Source organism: Mercenaria mercenaria, chromosome 3, assembly GCF_021730395.1.
Source record: "Mercenaria mercenaria strain notata chromosome 3, MADL_Memer_1, whole genome shotgun sequence".
Lineage (NCBI taxonomy): Eukaryota > Metazoa > Mollusca > Bivalvia > Venerida > Veneridae > Mercenaria > Mercenaria mercenaria.
The window spans coordinates 38916477-38931949 of record NC_069363.1 but is presented as its reverse complement, the minus strand read 5'-3'; the positions used below and the strand labels follow the sequence as shown (position 1 = coordinate 38931949).

The 15473-nt window shown below is 34.7% G+C and overlaps 1 protein-coding gene across 10 annotated transcripts in view; it reads left to right on the top strand.

Annotated features, from left to right (window-relative positions):
- The window catches only part of LOC123525825 (multiple PDZ domain protein-like), a 284883-nt gene that overhangs the window by 227844 nt on the left and 41566 nt on the right, over positions 1-15473 (top strand). For all 10 annotated transcript variants that reach the window (XM_053538242.1, XM_053538241.1, XM_053538237.1 and 7 more), the window contains 2 exons: positions 12361-12557; positions 12781-12875. In XM_053538242.1, coding sequence (XP_053394217.1) covers positions 12361-12557; positions 12781-12875 — 292 coding nt within the window. The remainder of the gene's footprint in view (positions 1-12360; positions 12558-12780; positions 12876-15473) is intronic.

Below are 15473 nucleotides of genomic sequence, written 5' to 3'. Positions count from 1 at the left end.
CTTTAACACATTGCCAATCCCATAGAGTTAGAGGAAACAATTATTCGACTGTAATACAAACGTTCTTATATTTATATCATTCTTTAGGCAAAGTTTATTTATGAAATTTATACTTAATGTTAAATACTGGGGCAACAAGGAAGGTATAATTAAATTGTAGAAAAATATATCATAGTGAAAATCTAGGAAGACATCTCTGGTGAAAATCTAACTTGTAGTAAGCATTAAAGGCACTGACCTCCAGATTTTGGCTAAAAATGATCTTTCTTTCAAATTGAAGTTTGATCATATTGTAAACATTAGAATATGAGATTTTGTTTCTAAACTATTTTAAAAAATGCCAAATCAAGGAAAAAAAGATCACCTCGTCTGGAATCGAACCCGGACCGCCACGGCAATAAAGAAGCTTACCACTGTCATGACCAATACCGCTACAGAGGATTTAATGTTCAATGCGCGTTAAATATAGATATTTATAATTGAGACAATTCACCTCAAGTAAAACGTTTAAACAAACGCTTTCTGATTTTCGTCATAAAAAGTAGTAAAACAAATATAATTCTCATGTGATTCCATAACATATAGTCTGTCAATAATTAAGTTTCAAAGCATTCTTAAGAAATACATCATTAATTTCCAGATATCTAAAAAATAATTTTTGTTTTGTTTTCGAACGATCTGGAGGCCAGTGCCTTTAAGTGAATTATTGATGAGGAGTTATGAGTTTCAAACAAACTGGTTACTGGACTAAAATCTGATTAACCACCTTTAATGCCATATTATTTTCTTTGTAAAATTTTAGGGGGAATTTTTTTTTTTTCATTCCTGCGTGGGTGTACATGTAATTTAAAAGGTCAATACCTGTAGACTATGTAAACTATCATCAAAAGCAAGATGAGTTTCTTTGAACCTGAAAACTTAGCACATGCAAGGTTATTAAATGATTGTTTATGCCTGGGATTGTTCCAAGTTCTCTCTGCAGACACAAGCACCTGGTGTGGAGTAAACAAAATTTTGTTTCAAATATTTTTATTACTTTCCTGCAGCCTTGACTCATTTTAGATAACATATTGAATTCAGGTAATTGTATATGGAAATTGGTATAATTAGATTAAATTAGATTTGTAGGTAACAAAGTCAGTAGAAATAGGCCCATAGATATGAAGGTAATTGAGTGCCCTAAATTAAACACAATTATTTGGCACATGTGATGACACAGCATTATTTCTATTTTCCAAACATTTTCCTGTGATATTTAGTATCTTGATTCTTCTAAGACATTTTGTATCTTGATTTCTCGGAGCCGCCACCTTGATTTCTTCAAAATTCTTTGTGCAAGATCTTTTGTCACTTGATCCCTTCAGTACTCACTTTTGGACATTTTATACCTTGATTTATCCAGGATACATTATATCTTGACACCTACAGGACATGATTTAGCGCTTTGACACCTAGCCATTTTTAGCTCACCTGTCACAAAGTGACAAGGTGAGCTTTTGTGATCGCGCGGTGTCCGTCGTCTGTCCGTGCGTCCGTAAACTTTTGCTTGTGACCACTCTAGAGGTCACATTTTTCATGTGACCTTTATGAAAGTTGGTCAGAATGTTCATCTTGATGATATCTAGGTCAAGTTTGAAACTGGGTCACGTGCGGTCAAAAACTAGGTCAGTAGGTCTAAAAATAGAAAAACCTTGTGACCACTCTAGAGGTCACATTTTTCATGGGATCTTCATGAAAGTTGGTCAGAATGTTCATCTTGATGATATCTAGTTCAAGTTCGAAACTGGGTCACGTGCGGTCAAAAACTAGGTCAGTAGGTCTAAAAATAGAAAAACCTTGTGACCACCCTAGAGGTCACATTTTTCATGGGATCTTTATGAAAGTTGGTCAGAATGTTCATCTTGATGATATCTAGGTCAAGTTCGAAACTGGGTCACGTGCCATCAAAAACTAGGTCAGTAGGTCTAAAAATAGAAAAACCTTGTGACCTCTCTAGAGGCCATATATTTCACAAGATCTTCATGAAAATTGGTCAGAACGTTCACCTTGATGATATCTAGGTCAAATTTGAAACTCGGTCACGTGCAGTCAAAACCTAGGTCAGTAGGTCAAATAATAGAAAAACCTTGTGACCTCTCTAAAGGCCATATTTTTCATGGGATCTGTGTGAAAGTTGGTCTGAATGTTCATCTTGATGATATCTAGGTCAAGTTCGAAACTGGGTCACGTGCCGTCAAAAACTAGGTCAGTAGGTCTAAAAATAGAAAAACCTTGTGACCTCTCTAGAGGCCATATATTTCATGACATCTTCATGAAAATTGGTCAGAAAGTTCACCTTGATGATATCTAGGTCAAGTTTGAAAGTGGATCACATGCCTTCAAAAACTAGGTCAATAGGTCAAATAATAGAAAAACCTTGTGACCTCTCTAGAGGCCATATTTTTCATGGGATCTGTATGAAAGTTAATCTGAATGTTCATCGTGATGATATCTAGGTTAAATTTGAAAGTGGGTCACAGGCCATCAAAAACTAGGTCAGTAGGTCAAATAATAGAAACCTTGTGACCTCTCTAAATGCCATATTTTTCATTGGATCTGTATGAAAATTGGTCTGAATGTTCATCTTCATGATATCTAGGTCAAGTTCAAAACAGGGTCATTTGCGGTCAAAAACTAGGCCAGTAGGTCTAAAAATAGAAAAACCTTGTGACCTCTCTAGAGGCCATACTTTTGAATGGATCTCCATAAAAATTTGTCAGAATTTTCATCTTGATGATATCTAGATCAAGTTTGAAACTGGGTCATGTGCCATAAAAAACTAGGTCAGTAGGTCAAATAATAAAAAACCTTGTGACCTCTCTAGAGGCCATACTTTTCATGGGATCTGTATGAAAGTTGGTCTGAATGTTCATCTTGATGATATCTAGATCAAGTTTGAGACTGAGTCAACTGCGGTCAAAAACTAGGTCAGTAGGTCTAAAATTATTAAAATCTTTTGACCTCTCTAGAGGCCATATTTTTCAATGGATCTTCATGAAAATTGATCTGAATGTGCACCTTGATGATATCTAGGTCAGTTTCGAAACTGGGTCATGTGCGGTCAAAAACTAGGCCAGTAGGTATAAAAATAGAAAAACCTTGTGACCTCTCTAGAGGCCATATTTTTCATGAGATCTTCATGAAAATTAGTGAGAATGTTCACCTTGATGATATCTAGGTAAAGTTCAAAACAGGGTCACGTACCTTCGAAAACTAGGTCAAGAGGTCAAATAGTAGAAAAACCTAGAGACCATATTTTTCAGTGGATCTTCATGAAAATTGGTCAGAATTTTCATCTTGATAATATCTAGGTCAAGTTCAAAACTGGGTCACATGAGCTCAAAAACTTGGTCACTATGTCAAATAATAGAAAAAACGACGTCATACTCAAAACTGGGTCATGTGGGAAGAGGTGAGCGATTCAGGACCATCATGGTCCTCTTGTTTACATTGATTTTTCCAGCAATTTTGTATCATGACACTTTGAAGACATTTGGCACATTGATTTTTGGCCTTAACACCTTGACCCCTTCAGCATATTTTGCACATTGATTCCTTCAGAATTTTAACACTTTGCAAATTGACTCATCTGCATTTTGTTCTTTGACACCTCCAGCTAGGACAATTTGCACATTGATTGGTACCTCAATGATATAATCTACATTGAAGGATTCCTCCAAGGCAATTTATACCTTGATACAAACAAGGAAATTTTGTACATTGATACCTCCATGACAGATTGTACATGGAAGCCTCCATGACAGTAAGTTGACATTTTGCATATTGAATCTTTCAGGACATTTTCTACCTTAACATGTCAAAGACATGTACCTTAATATGTCAAAGTCACTTACCTAAACATATCAAGACAAGTATCTTAATATGTCAAAGACACGTACCTTAACATATCAAGACAAGTAACTTAACATGCAAAGACATGTACCTTAACATATCAAGACAAGATACTTAACATTTCAAAGACACATACCTTAACATATCAAGACAAGATACTTAACATTTCAAAGACACATACCTTAACATATCAAGACAAGTATCTTAATATGTCAAAGACACGTACCTTAACATATCAAGACAAGATACTTAACATTTCAAAGACACATACCTTAACATATCAAGACAAGTATCTTAACATGTCAGAGAAACGTATCTTAACATATTAAGGCAAGTAAGACACGTACCTTAACATATCAAGACAAGTAACTTAACATGTCAAAGACACGTACCGTAACATATCAAGTATCTTAACATGCAAAGACAAGTACCTTAACATATCAAGACAAGTAACTTAACATGTCAAAGACACGTACCTTAACATATCATGCAAAGACACGTACCTTAACATATCGAGACAAGTATTTTAACATGTCAAAGACAGGTACCTTAACATATCAAGACAAGTATCTTAACATGTCAAAGACACGTACCTTAACATATCAAGACAAGTATCTTAACATATCAAGAAAGTATCTTAACATGTCACTTAATATGTCAAAGACTCGTACCGTAACATATCAAGACAAGTATCTTAACATGTCAAAGACACGTACCTTAACATATCAAGACAAGTATCTTAACATGCAAAGACATAGCCCATTGATTCATCTTTGTCATTTTTACTATGGTACCTGCAGAACATTTTGATCTCCAACCCCCCCACTCCCCCAACCCGCACATTATTGAGTTTACTTTAGTTATGCCTGGTAGACTCATTTGATAACACTCTGCCTACTGCTTTATTAATTTCCTCAAAACTTGAAATGCTCTTCAGTTATACAGGCGCCTGTTATTACATCCAGATGCTATTGTTTAGTCTTGAAGAGAGAAATTAATGGCTTCCTGCATTATGATAAATTGGATCATATTTATTGCAGTAATTTCATATCTTTATGTACTTCTGTGAAGTTTGATTGTTTGCTGTGTATCCCTGGTGACCTTCATTGAAATATGAAATGATTCTGAAGATTGATTAAATCAACCTCCCCCTCCCTCAGCAATTTCAGACATGGTTCTGATAAGACTGTGTTCTGTTTGGAATGTTCTTTGAACTTCTAGAAGGAAAGCACAGTTTAGTTGTATTCTATATTTGAAACTTGATATTTCCAGTCAAATTGTAAATTAAATGTATATGATCCTAAGTATGTAAATTTCTTTGAATTATATTTTAACCTCAGAGTGGGGAGCAATGCTTGTATACAGTTGATTGGCAATTCTTGCAAACATGTATACTAGAGAATTATAATGTAATAGAAAACCTCTTTAATACACTATATGGGCCTAATTTTTCTACCTTATCTACATAAAAATGTTTCTGTAAAAATCTTAAGAAGCCTTGATCTCCTATTCTCAAACATGGCAGATACAATTCTCACAGGTAGTGAATGGGTGACCCCTATTGATTTCAAAGTGACTTGGTCAAAGGTCAGGGTCACAGTGATCATTAATACTAAAAGCATATTGACACCATGCAGGGACTGCTTTTGATTTTACGTTTTCTTAGTCAAAGGCCATTCAATCTCTGTCAAGCCCAGTGGTCAAACAAACAAACAATCTTTCAGTCAATATGTTTTGTATATTCAGTGCTGTCAGCTTCAGAGCTGTCTTTGGCGGTATATTGCTCTGCACAGTGGTGCTCTTGTCGGTTATGTAATTATGCCCACCTTCAGAATGCATTAGAAAATATTGTATGTGAGAAGTAGTGCTGTAAGTATGTTATAATTATTGTAAAAAAAATTCTGTAAGTATGTTAACCCTTATTATGCTAGACACGATTGATAATCTGCCTTTGCGACCAGTGTAGATCATGATCAGACTGCACATCAATGCAGTCTGATCATGATCTGCACTGTTCGCCATTCAGTCAGTATCTTTTTGGTAAGCACCCCTTTTAACAGTTGATGGTACTGTCTAAATTGAAAGACGAACAAGTTTATATAGAAATTTAGCAGGGTAAGGGTTAAAAAAAATTTGTAAGAATGTTAGAAGTATGATACTGTACATGCAAAATTGTACACTATTGAGGTATTTCTGTAAGACCATTAGAGGCAGGTACTATAAGTAAAGTACATGTGCTCAAAAAAATTAAATGTACATGAAATGTTACATTCCAGAGTAATATGTTAAGGGGAATAACATACTAAAGTGTTGAATCAGTTTCGGAAATATGTTATGACTAACTGAATTAACCTTACATAAAACAATGATCATTTCTACTTAGTGTCATTTTATTATCTGTCATCTTACATATTTATTGTAGCACTTTTCAATCTATGTGTGACCAGTTAACAGCTGTATTTTAATGGAGTTTTGATTGAAGATCTAGCATTTTGGTTGATGTACTTTTTACCTTTAATCAGTAAAACAACTGTCATTTCTATTCTTTGTCAACCATTATAAATTATCTTTGTTTTGGTTGATGGATATATATATATATTCACAGCAGCTTCCCTGTTACCGTTGTTAAAATCAGCCTTGTATTATCAGAGTTATTGCCCCTGATTTGATTGTGCTTGTTTATAGCCTTTCTCATAGTATAAAATTATGAACTTAGTTGGTATTTTGTAAATGATTTATGAACTGGAGGATGTTTATCAGCAAATCAAATTAGACACTTCACATTTACATTATAATCATTTCCTTTAAATTATTTCTGTGCCAGATCTAGTTGAGTTTATATGTGAATTGTTTTATATACTAGCAGGTATATCTCACAGCATAATTATGTCTTCTTACTTGCCCTTTTTATATGGCAGCAATAGCCATCAGATTCTGAAAACATATCTTCCCATGATACTATGTTAAATACATAGTCTTTATTTCTATGACTGAATCTGCAGTGGCATTAGATTTTAGACTTATTCAGACTAAGGGCTACACATACATCTTATTCATTGCATTGTGTGTTTATAATTTTAGCCACATTTTCCTCACCCCCACCCCCACACCCCCGCCACCAAAAAAAATTGTTTCCCTCAAATTCTGAAGAAAAAAAAAACCCAGTCCATTTTTGTGAAATTTGAGGGGTGAGGCACTTCCATCTGTCCCTCTGAATTTTTGTTGTGCATATCTCAAAAAGTATTTTACCTAGAGTCGTCAAACCTTGCAGGATTGTCATTCAGCATGTGAAGTTGTGCACCTGATGTTTTTACTTGGATTTCATACAGCCAGACCAGAGTTATGCCCCTTGACTTACTTAAAAATATGCTTAAAAAGGGTCTAAAAGTTTGTGTCGCATGTATCTCAAAAAGTATTTTACATAGGATTATGAAACATTATAGGAATATTATTCAGCAAGTGAAATTACACACCTATGGTTTTGTTTAATATTTCACTCAGCCAAACCAGAGTTATGACCCTTGACTTAGTCAAAAATATGTTTAAAAGGGCATAAAACTTTGTGTCGTATGCGTCTCAAAAAAAAAAGAATTTGATGAAAAGTCATAAAACATAAGTAAGAGGATTATTATATAGCATGAGAAGTTGTGCACTGGTGTTCTGTTTGGGATTTCACTCAGCCAGACCAGAGTAATGGTCCTTGACTGAGTTAAAAATACATGTAAAGTGCTTAAAAGTATATGTTGCATATATCTTAAAATATTTCATCTGGAGTCAATTTATAACAATAAGAAAAACAAACCAAGGACAAGAAGTCGTATGAATACCATCACTTGCATTGTGTATTTACTGGCCAGTTAATATAAATATATTCTTGAAAGGTTAGTGCTGATCCTAGAGATTTGTGGAGGTTCATTTATCTTAAATTGATGCTTAAGGACATAATTAGCAGGATTCTGGAGATAAAACAACAAAGAATGATTAGCCCAGTTTTGTTATGTCAAAAGGACATTCTTATTCACTGTGACCCCAGGAAGTCATGCATAGTTAATTTGATAGTAGAAAATAAACTGAAAAATATATACATACACTATACATTTTGTATGGAAAGAAAAAAGTGTTCATTCTCATATAAACAAAATGGCATAATGATATAAAGTACGGCCCTTTCCGCATACTCAATCTGACATCATTCACAAAAAGAAATATGAACAAAATGGCATACTCGTTTGAAAAAATTCTTTAAAAATTTGACGCAAAAATTACAAAAAGAACATTGTATTGTAGCTAGTTTTTCTTATGGTAAAGAACAAAACTGAATGGACATGACTGTATGATTTTTCACTGCATTAACGATATTTCAAATAAAAACCAGGAACTGTATTTTTATAGGAAGGGTAATGTCACTGGGTCTTCCTGGCTGTTCTATTTACATATATCCTGGCACTTATTTTGAATTTTCTGATACTGATAGAATGTAATACTTAATTATTTTTGTTGCAAGTTACCATAAAAATGTAAATATAAAAATTAAATGCTGTTTGCTGTGCAATTATACAAGTATTAACCACATTGGTACTTCTTGCAAATTATCCAAGAGTCATGCTGTAGCATTTAATTCTTAATTAACCCCCACCCCGTTCTGCTTTGAACTTGTAACTACAGTGAAATGCCAATTGCTGGGGGTTGCAGCTTGAGCTATCAAAACAGAAAACAGCACTGGGCCTCTTGAAATTCTCATATTAAGCCTTTGATATACATTTGAGAGGTGTTGTACGGTACCTAAATGATTGTAACTAAAACGAAAAAAAATACATAAATGAGCCGTGCCATGAGAAAACAAACATAGTGGGTTTGCGACCAGCATGGATCCAGACCAGCCTGCGCATCCGCGCAGTCTGGTCAGGATCCATGCTGTTCTCTAACAGTTTCTCCAATTCCAATAGAATTTAAAAGCGAACAGCATGGATCCTGACCAGACTGCGCAGATGCGCAGGCTGGTCTGGATCCATGCTGGTCGCAAACCCACTATGTTGGTTTTCTCATGGCATGGCTCAAATGCTAATTTTCTGTTATGTAGGATGCATGGTATTATGTTATGTCAAAGGCTAAATCATGTCTCAGCAAGCTGTTTGCACTGTGTTTCTGGACAAAGACTGGCAACCTAAAGAGGGTGTAACAATGTCCTATTAACATTGCTGCGTTTCGAATTAAATCAAAAGTCTTGTTTTTATTACGAGAAAGAAGACTGCTGGTAATTGATACGCATTCTCAGTATTTTGCTGGTTGAAGTATTTGTATTTGTGATCTCTGAAACTTATTGTAATACCAGACTGTAGGTTTGGTTTACAGGCACGGAGAATTCCTTCACCAGTTCATCTCCAGTAATGTTTTTACAGGCAAAAATTCCTGTTAGTTTTGTGTTGTTTTGTTTTTCAATAGTTTTAACATGGCAGGTAGCATCCTATATATTGCATTCTGCATTAATTTAAATCTTTATCAAAATTTCACCATTTACACCATGTACTTTGCTAAACACTTTCCGAATAGTAGAAGTTTTATGTATTTCCGTATTAAGGGGATGAGGGTGTGTTGATGGGTGATAATAATACAAAATTAGCAAAAAAATGAGAAAATGATAATAAAACTTACTTTTCTTATAAATTTCTAAATCTATGCAATGTGTTTTTTTTGTTATTCCTTAAAGGTCCATAATGCTTTTGTTTGAAATTTGGCTGCATTATTTTACATTATGAACATAAAGTATATTAATTTCTTGTAAAATCCTATATCTGAGTATTGTTTTCTGTGATATATTTGTCAAAGATTTGATTATTAATTAACATAGTAAAAAGTTTTACTGAATCCTTTATTTTTGATTACCTCCCTTTATAACTCAGGCTGTAACAGTTCATATACACTATTAAAAGTAGGGTTTTTCTTAACTGGTGTCATCATGCATAACATCAATTTAGAAAGCTGTATCATCTGTTTTTACATTAAATTGAAAGGCTTATGGAATTTTAGATGAATGTCTCACAAAGTAGACAAATATATCAAAGCTTATGAAATGCTTTAGTCAGCTGCGCTTTTGATGCTGAAAATTCTGTATGATTGTGAATGCCTTCTATAAATTATACATCTGTATTTCACATTTTTGATTCATTTCTTACTCCAATTACTAAGTTAACAGTTGGAGGTTTGCCATACATGTACTTGATGAAAATATTCTCACAAAATGCTACTGCTGTGATTGGCAGATTTCAACCACACCAGAATAATAGGACTAAGCAGTTATTTTATGAAAATATATACAATCAATTTTTTCCTGCAAAAATCTGCAAACAATATCAAAGTAAAACTGACTTCGGTGTCGTGAAAACTCTTAGACAGTACTTTAAGAAATTTGGGTCGATATCATTTTTATTTGGTGTCTTGAAAACCTCTGAGACACAAAAAGCAAGTTGGATTGATATTGTTTTGAATTGAAAATTTATATTGATGGAATTCAATTCTCCTAAGATGCTAAGATCTGGAGGAACATTGCCTCTATTTTTCTAAGTGATGTTACATGAATTCAACCATTTGACTTACATTGTAGCATTTGACAATAAAATAAATGGTTTTAACCCTTACCATGCTAAATTTCTATAATGAACTTGTCCGTCTTCCAGTTTGGACAGTACCATTACCTGTTAAAAGGGTAGCTTACCAAAAATATACTGACTGAATGGCAAACAGTGCAGATCATGATCAGACTGCATGGATGTGCAGGCTGATCATGATCTACACTGGTCGCAAAGGCAGAAACAATCGTGTCCAGCATGGTAAGGGATAATGGCTTTATAGTCCTATTAGAAAATAGATAAGTTCTCTATTTTCTAGCTTAGATCTGATTACTGACATCAGCATTTAACAGGGAAAAAAAATCAGTCTTTACTTGAAACAACTTTACAGTTTTATTGAAAGCATATCTATGAAGTCTCTATTCTGAAGCTTTGGTCTTGCATCCTTTAGGGTGTGGTCAAACACTGATTCCAATCATCAGGTCCTCGGCACTAAAGGTTTAAGCCCAACAGTAGATGTAGAATCCTTCAATGTGAGGATGCAGTCAAGCTGGCTTTAATACAGAAGGTCTTGGATTCTACCCATGTGCCTCTCCAAGCCTCTGAGGCTAGCTTTAATACAGAAGGTCTTGGATTCTACCCATGTGCCTCTCCAAGCCTCAGAGGCTGGCTTTAATACAGAAGGTCTTGGATTCTACTCATGTGCCTCTCCAAGCCTCAGAGGCTGGCTTTAATACAGAAGGCCTTGGATTCTACCCATGTGCCTCTCCAAGCCTCAGAGGCTGGCTTTAATACAGAACGTCTTGGATTCTACTTATGTGCCTCTCCAAGCCTCAGAGGCTGGCTTTAATACAGAAGGTCTTGGATTCTACCTATGTGCCTCTCCAAGCCTCAGAGGGGAACTTTGGGAGTTCCTTCACAGTTTGTGGATGGAAAGGTGCCTTATGACGTAATTATACTGCTGATTTGACTTAAGTTCGTCAAAACAAACAAATATCTACCATGTATTTTAACATTTTGAATTGAAAAAGGACATCAACCTTTACCCTGCTAAATTTCTAAAAATTAATGGACTGGTTCATCATTCAATTTTGGCAGCACTACTTATTATTCGATGGGGTGTTCACTGAAAATTTACTGACTGGATAGCTACCAGTACATGGACATGCAGTCTGATCTTGGTCTGTGCTGGTCGCAAAGTTAGAATCACTTGCCACCTAAAGAATATTGTCATACAAAATCTGAACTCTAGACCTTATGGAACATTGCCATATAAAACCTGAACACTCCACCTTAAACAATATCTCCATATAAAATTTGAACAGTTCACCTTAAACAATATCTCCGTATAGAAGCTGAACACTTTACCTTAAACAATATCTCCATATAAAATCTGAACACTGCACCTTCAACAATATCTCCATATAAAATCTGAACACTGCACCTTCAATAATATCTCCATATAAAATCTGAACACCACCTTGAACAATATCTCCATATAAAATCTGAACACTCAACCTTCAACAATATCTCCATTTAAAATCTGAACACTCCACCTTAAACAATATCTCCATATAAAATCTGAACACTCCACCTTAAACAATATCTCCATATAAAATCTGAACACTCCACCTTAAACAATATCTCCATATAAAATCTGAACTTGCCTTCACCATATGAATTTAAATAGCCATACATAGTCTGAATACACCCTCTTACAGAACTTTGCCACTAAAACAAAATTGCTACACAAATCGTCAAAATACACCCTCATAGAATATCAGTACACTCAATTTGCAGAATATTGCTTCATCCATAAAGAGTTCATCATCTGATAGTTAATGAATTGTAAAAGGAAAATTCTGTTCTTTAAATATGTAAAAGAACTCTTCTCTTATTTCAGAACGTATACAGCGTCGTTATGGTGACCTGAATGGAGAACTTTTGTTGGTTGAGTTGACCCGAGGTAGCAGTGGACTGGGTATCAGCCTAGCTGGTAACAAAGATCGCAATACAATGAGTGTATTTGTGGCTGGGATCCAGCCTGATAGTGCTGCCGGTCAGGATGGGCAAATTCAAGTTGGGGATGAACTGTTGGAGGTACTTTTTCATTAGTTTGACTATAATTAATCTAGGTGCAAGTTCTGAATAGGAATAGCAAATGTGTTTGAATAAATGCACTTCAGTTCAATTAATTTTGCTGTAAATTTTAGCAGTGCTCTCTGTGGTGGGATAGAAGTCTTTCCACATGGAATTGAAAAAGGTTGATTGATTTGAGGTTGAAAGAGTTGCTATTAATGTATTTATATGTTGTATTTTACAGGTAAATGGTAGTGTACTGTATGGACGTAGTCACCTAAATGCTTCAGCTATCATTAAGGGTATCAACACTCCAGTCATCAAAATTGTTCTCCTGAGGTAATATTATATTCCATCACCCCAATGTGCCATTGCATGAAATCTCATAGGGATAGACTTTTACATTTTGTCATAGTGGTGAAGTGAAGAAATATGTCCTAAAATCTTACAGCTTTTCTTTAGTTCCATTGAATTAAAAAAAATGTGTATCAGAGCTGCTTAATTTCTACAAAGACTATTTAGTGGTAAAAATGTTTGCAGTACAAGCAGACGGGCACATTCCTTGAATTATTCAGGGTTCTAGTGACCCGAACATAGAAAATAGACAATTGGAATCACATGAATTTCTTGAGTCATTGCTGCTTGAGTGAACCATGTTTTAATTAATATGTTAACATTTAGCAGGCCTGATTATAAGCATAATAGGCTGACTGTTGTATATAATAATGTTGTTCCATGAAAACATTTGCATTATGTGAAATAAATCTGGCAAAAGAGGGAGCTTCACTGGTCCAGAATGGCATTAAATAATCAAGCATTCCTGAGATTATTCCAGGAAATATTGTTACCAATATATCAAGCAGGTCATAATTATATTGAAAAACTGTCAAAAGCTGATTATGGTGTACGGGAAAATGTAATTGACTGGCAAATAGTTACATGCTATACTGTATGAGTTGTATTGAGATAAATTGTGCCTGACAGTTCCTGCAAATGTAAGAGACATTTTGTCGTATTTGATTAATGTTATTGCAGTTTTCATTTTGTTGAATTGTAAGAATATGCAACTATTATGAGGAAAGTGGGTGAATAGTAAGGGGGTGAGAGATGAGTGTTAGAAAGTATATGGGTATTAGTATTGTGTTAGCAGACAATGATAAGTGAATAAAAGAATAAAACACATAATGTATTAAACTGACTTAATTAAAACAAGAATACAGTTAAAATATTGCATTTGGCAAATTGTTTGAAAGCATAATTGGTGCAAACAAATCTTTGTTTTCATGTGGTCAGTTTGACAGAATTTGATTAAAAAATATTACATTAAGTTTTCTTAACCTTTAGCCTGCTGCAGGCATGTGATTCTGCCTTTGCGACCAGTGCAGACCAAGATCATGGTCTGCACTGTTCACTATTCAATCAGTCTATTTTCAGTGAACACCCCTTTGAATTATAAGTGAACACCCCTTTGAATTATAAGTGGTACTGCCCAAACTGAATGGTAGACCAGTCCATTTTAGAAATTAGCGGGGTAAAGGTTAATAGATATTGATGAAATGAAACATAAAGAGTGAAAACAGCTGCAAATCAGAAAATATTTTGTTTTGAAAATGTTGAATTGTCTTGAAAACAGTCGGGCATAAAATGTTACATTTCTCAGATGGTTACAAGAGACACGTCCTCCCACACGACAGTATAATTATCTTCTACAGTTTCAGGATATTTGAACTTCTCATATGTTTGCACTCGGAAATCTGTTTTAAGCCAACAGAGGAATTTTGCTAATGCATTGAGATTTTCCAATCAATTTTACCCCATCAATATACCGTATTTGGTTGAATAAGAATGAAATGTTCTGTGTCAAATGTTTTAAAGGCTTCTAGCTTTCAATCTTCAGTAGAGGTAGTGAAGTTTGTGAAATATCAATTTTTTTAAATGTTTATTTATTCAGCCTATATTTAGCCCACTGTTCCTGAGCTATTTTGATTCTCCAGTGTCTGTCTTCAACATTTTTACTATTAATACTTTAGAGGTCTCTAAAAATTCTTATCGCTTTTGAAACTGGGTCATGTGGGGTCAAAACTTAGATCTGTGAGTCAGATGTTAACACTTTGAAAGTCATGTTTTCTACTGATCTGTATTAAATCTAGTTATGAAAGCTATATAAAGTTAGAAACTAAGTCATCTGGGGTCAGAAAAATAGGTCACTAGATCAGAGCAAAGAAAAACCTTTATTTGTCCCAAAAAAAGTGGGAAGTGGTCGATGATATGGAGTGGGGTGTGGGGGTGTACTTAGATTACCCTTGTCCATAGGTCTGTCTATCCATTAAAATTGTGTCATGTATATTTAAAAAAGTATTTGACCAAGTATTAAACCTCATAGAATTGTTTATAATGCAGCATTTGAAGTTGGCACCTAATGTTTTGATTGGGATTTCACTTGACCAGCGAGTTATGGTGCTTGACTTAGTCAAAAACATGCATGAAGTACAGAAAAGTTTTGTCACATATATTTCCAGAAGTATTTATCCAGGAATGAAACTTTACATGAATATTGTTCAACATGTTGAGTTGTGCACCATGAGTTTTATTTTGGATTTAACAGCTCCTGCTGCCCTCATTGGCCAGTCAAAAAGAAAACGTGTTTTTTTTTCTTTCGCTTTAGGTTTCTTTTATCTTGACTGTATTTCTCAATGATGTTTTGTAGTATCCTCCATACCCCTCTCTCCATCCCACTGATGTCTCGTATCCCCAGCCCTAAGTCATATAAAAGTTAACCGAGTCTATGGACAGACATCATGTCAACTTTTCAGAAGCTTCATTTTTTGCCTGATCTTCGTGAAACTTTGTAACACTGTTTATTCTTTAAGAAATTTAAGGTGGAAAGCAATTCATGGATCTTCACCAAACTTAGTCTGTAGCATCCTTGTATGCTCC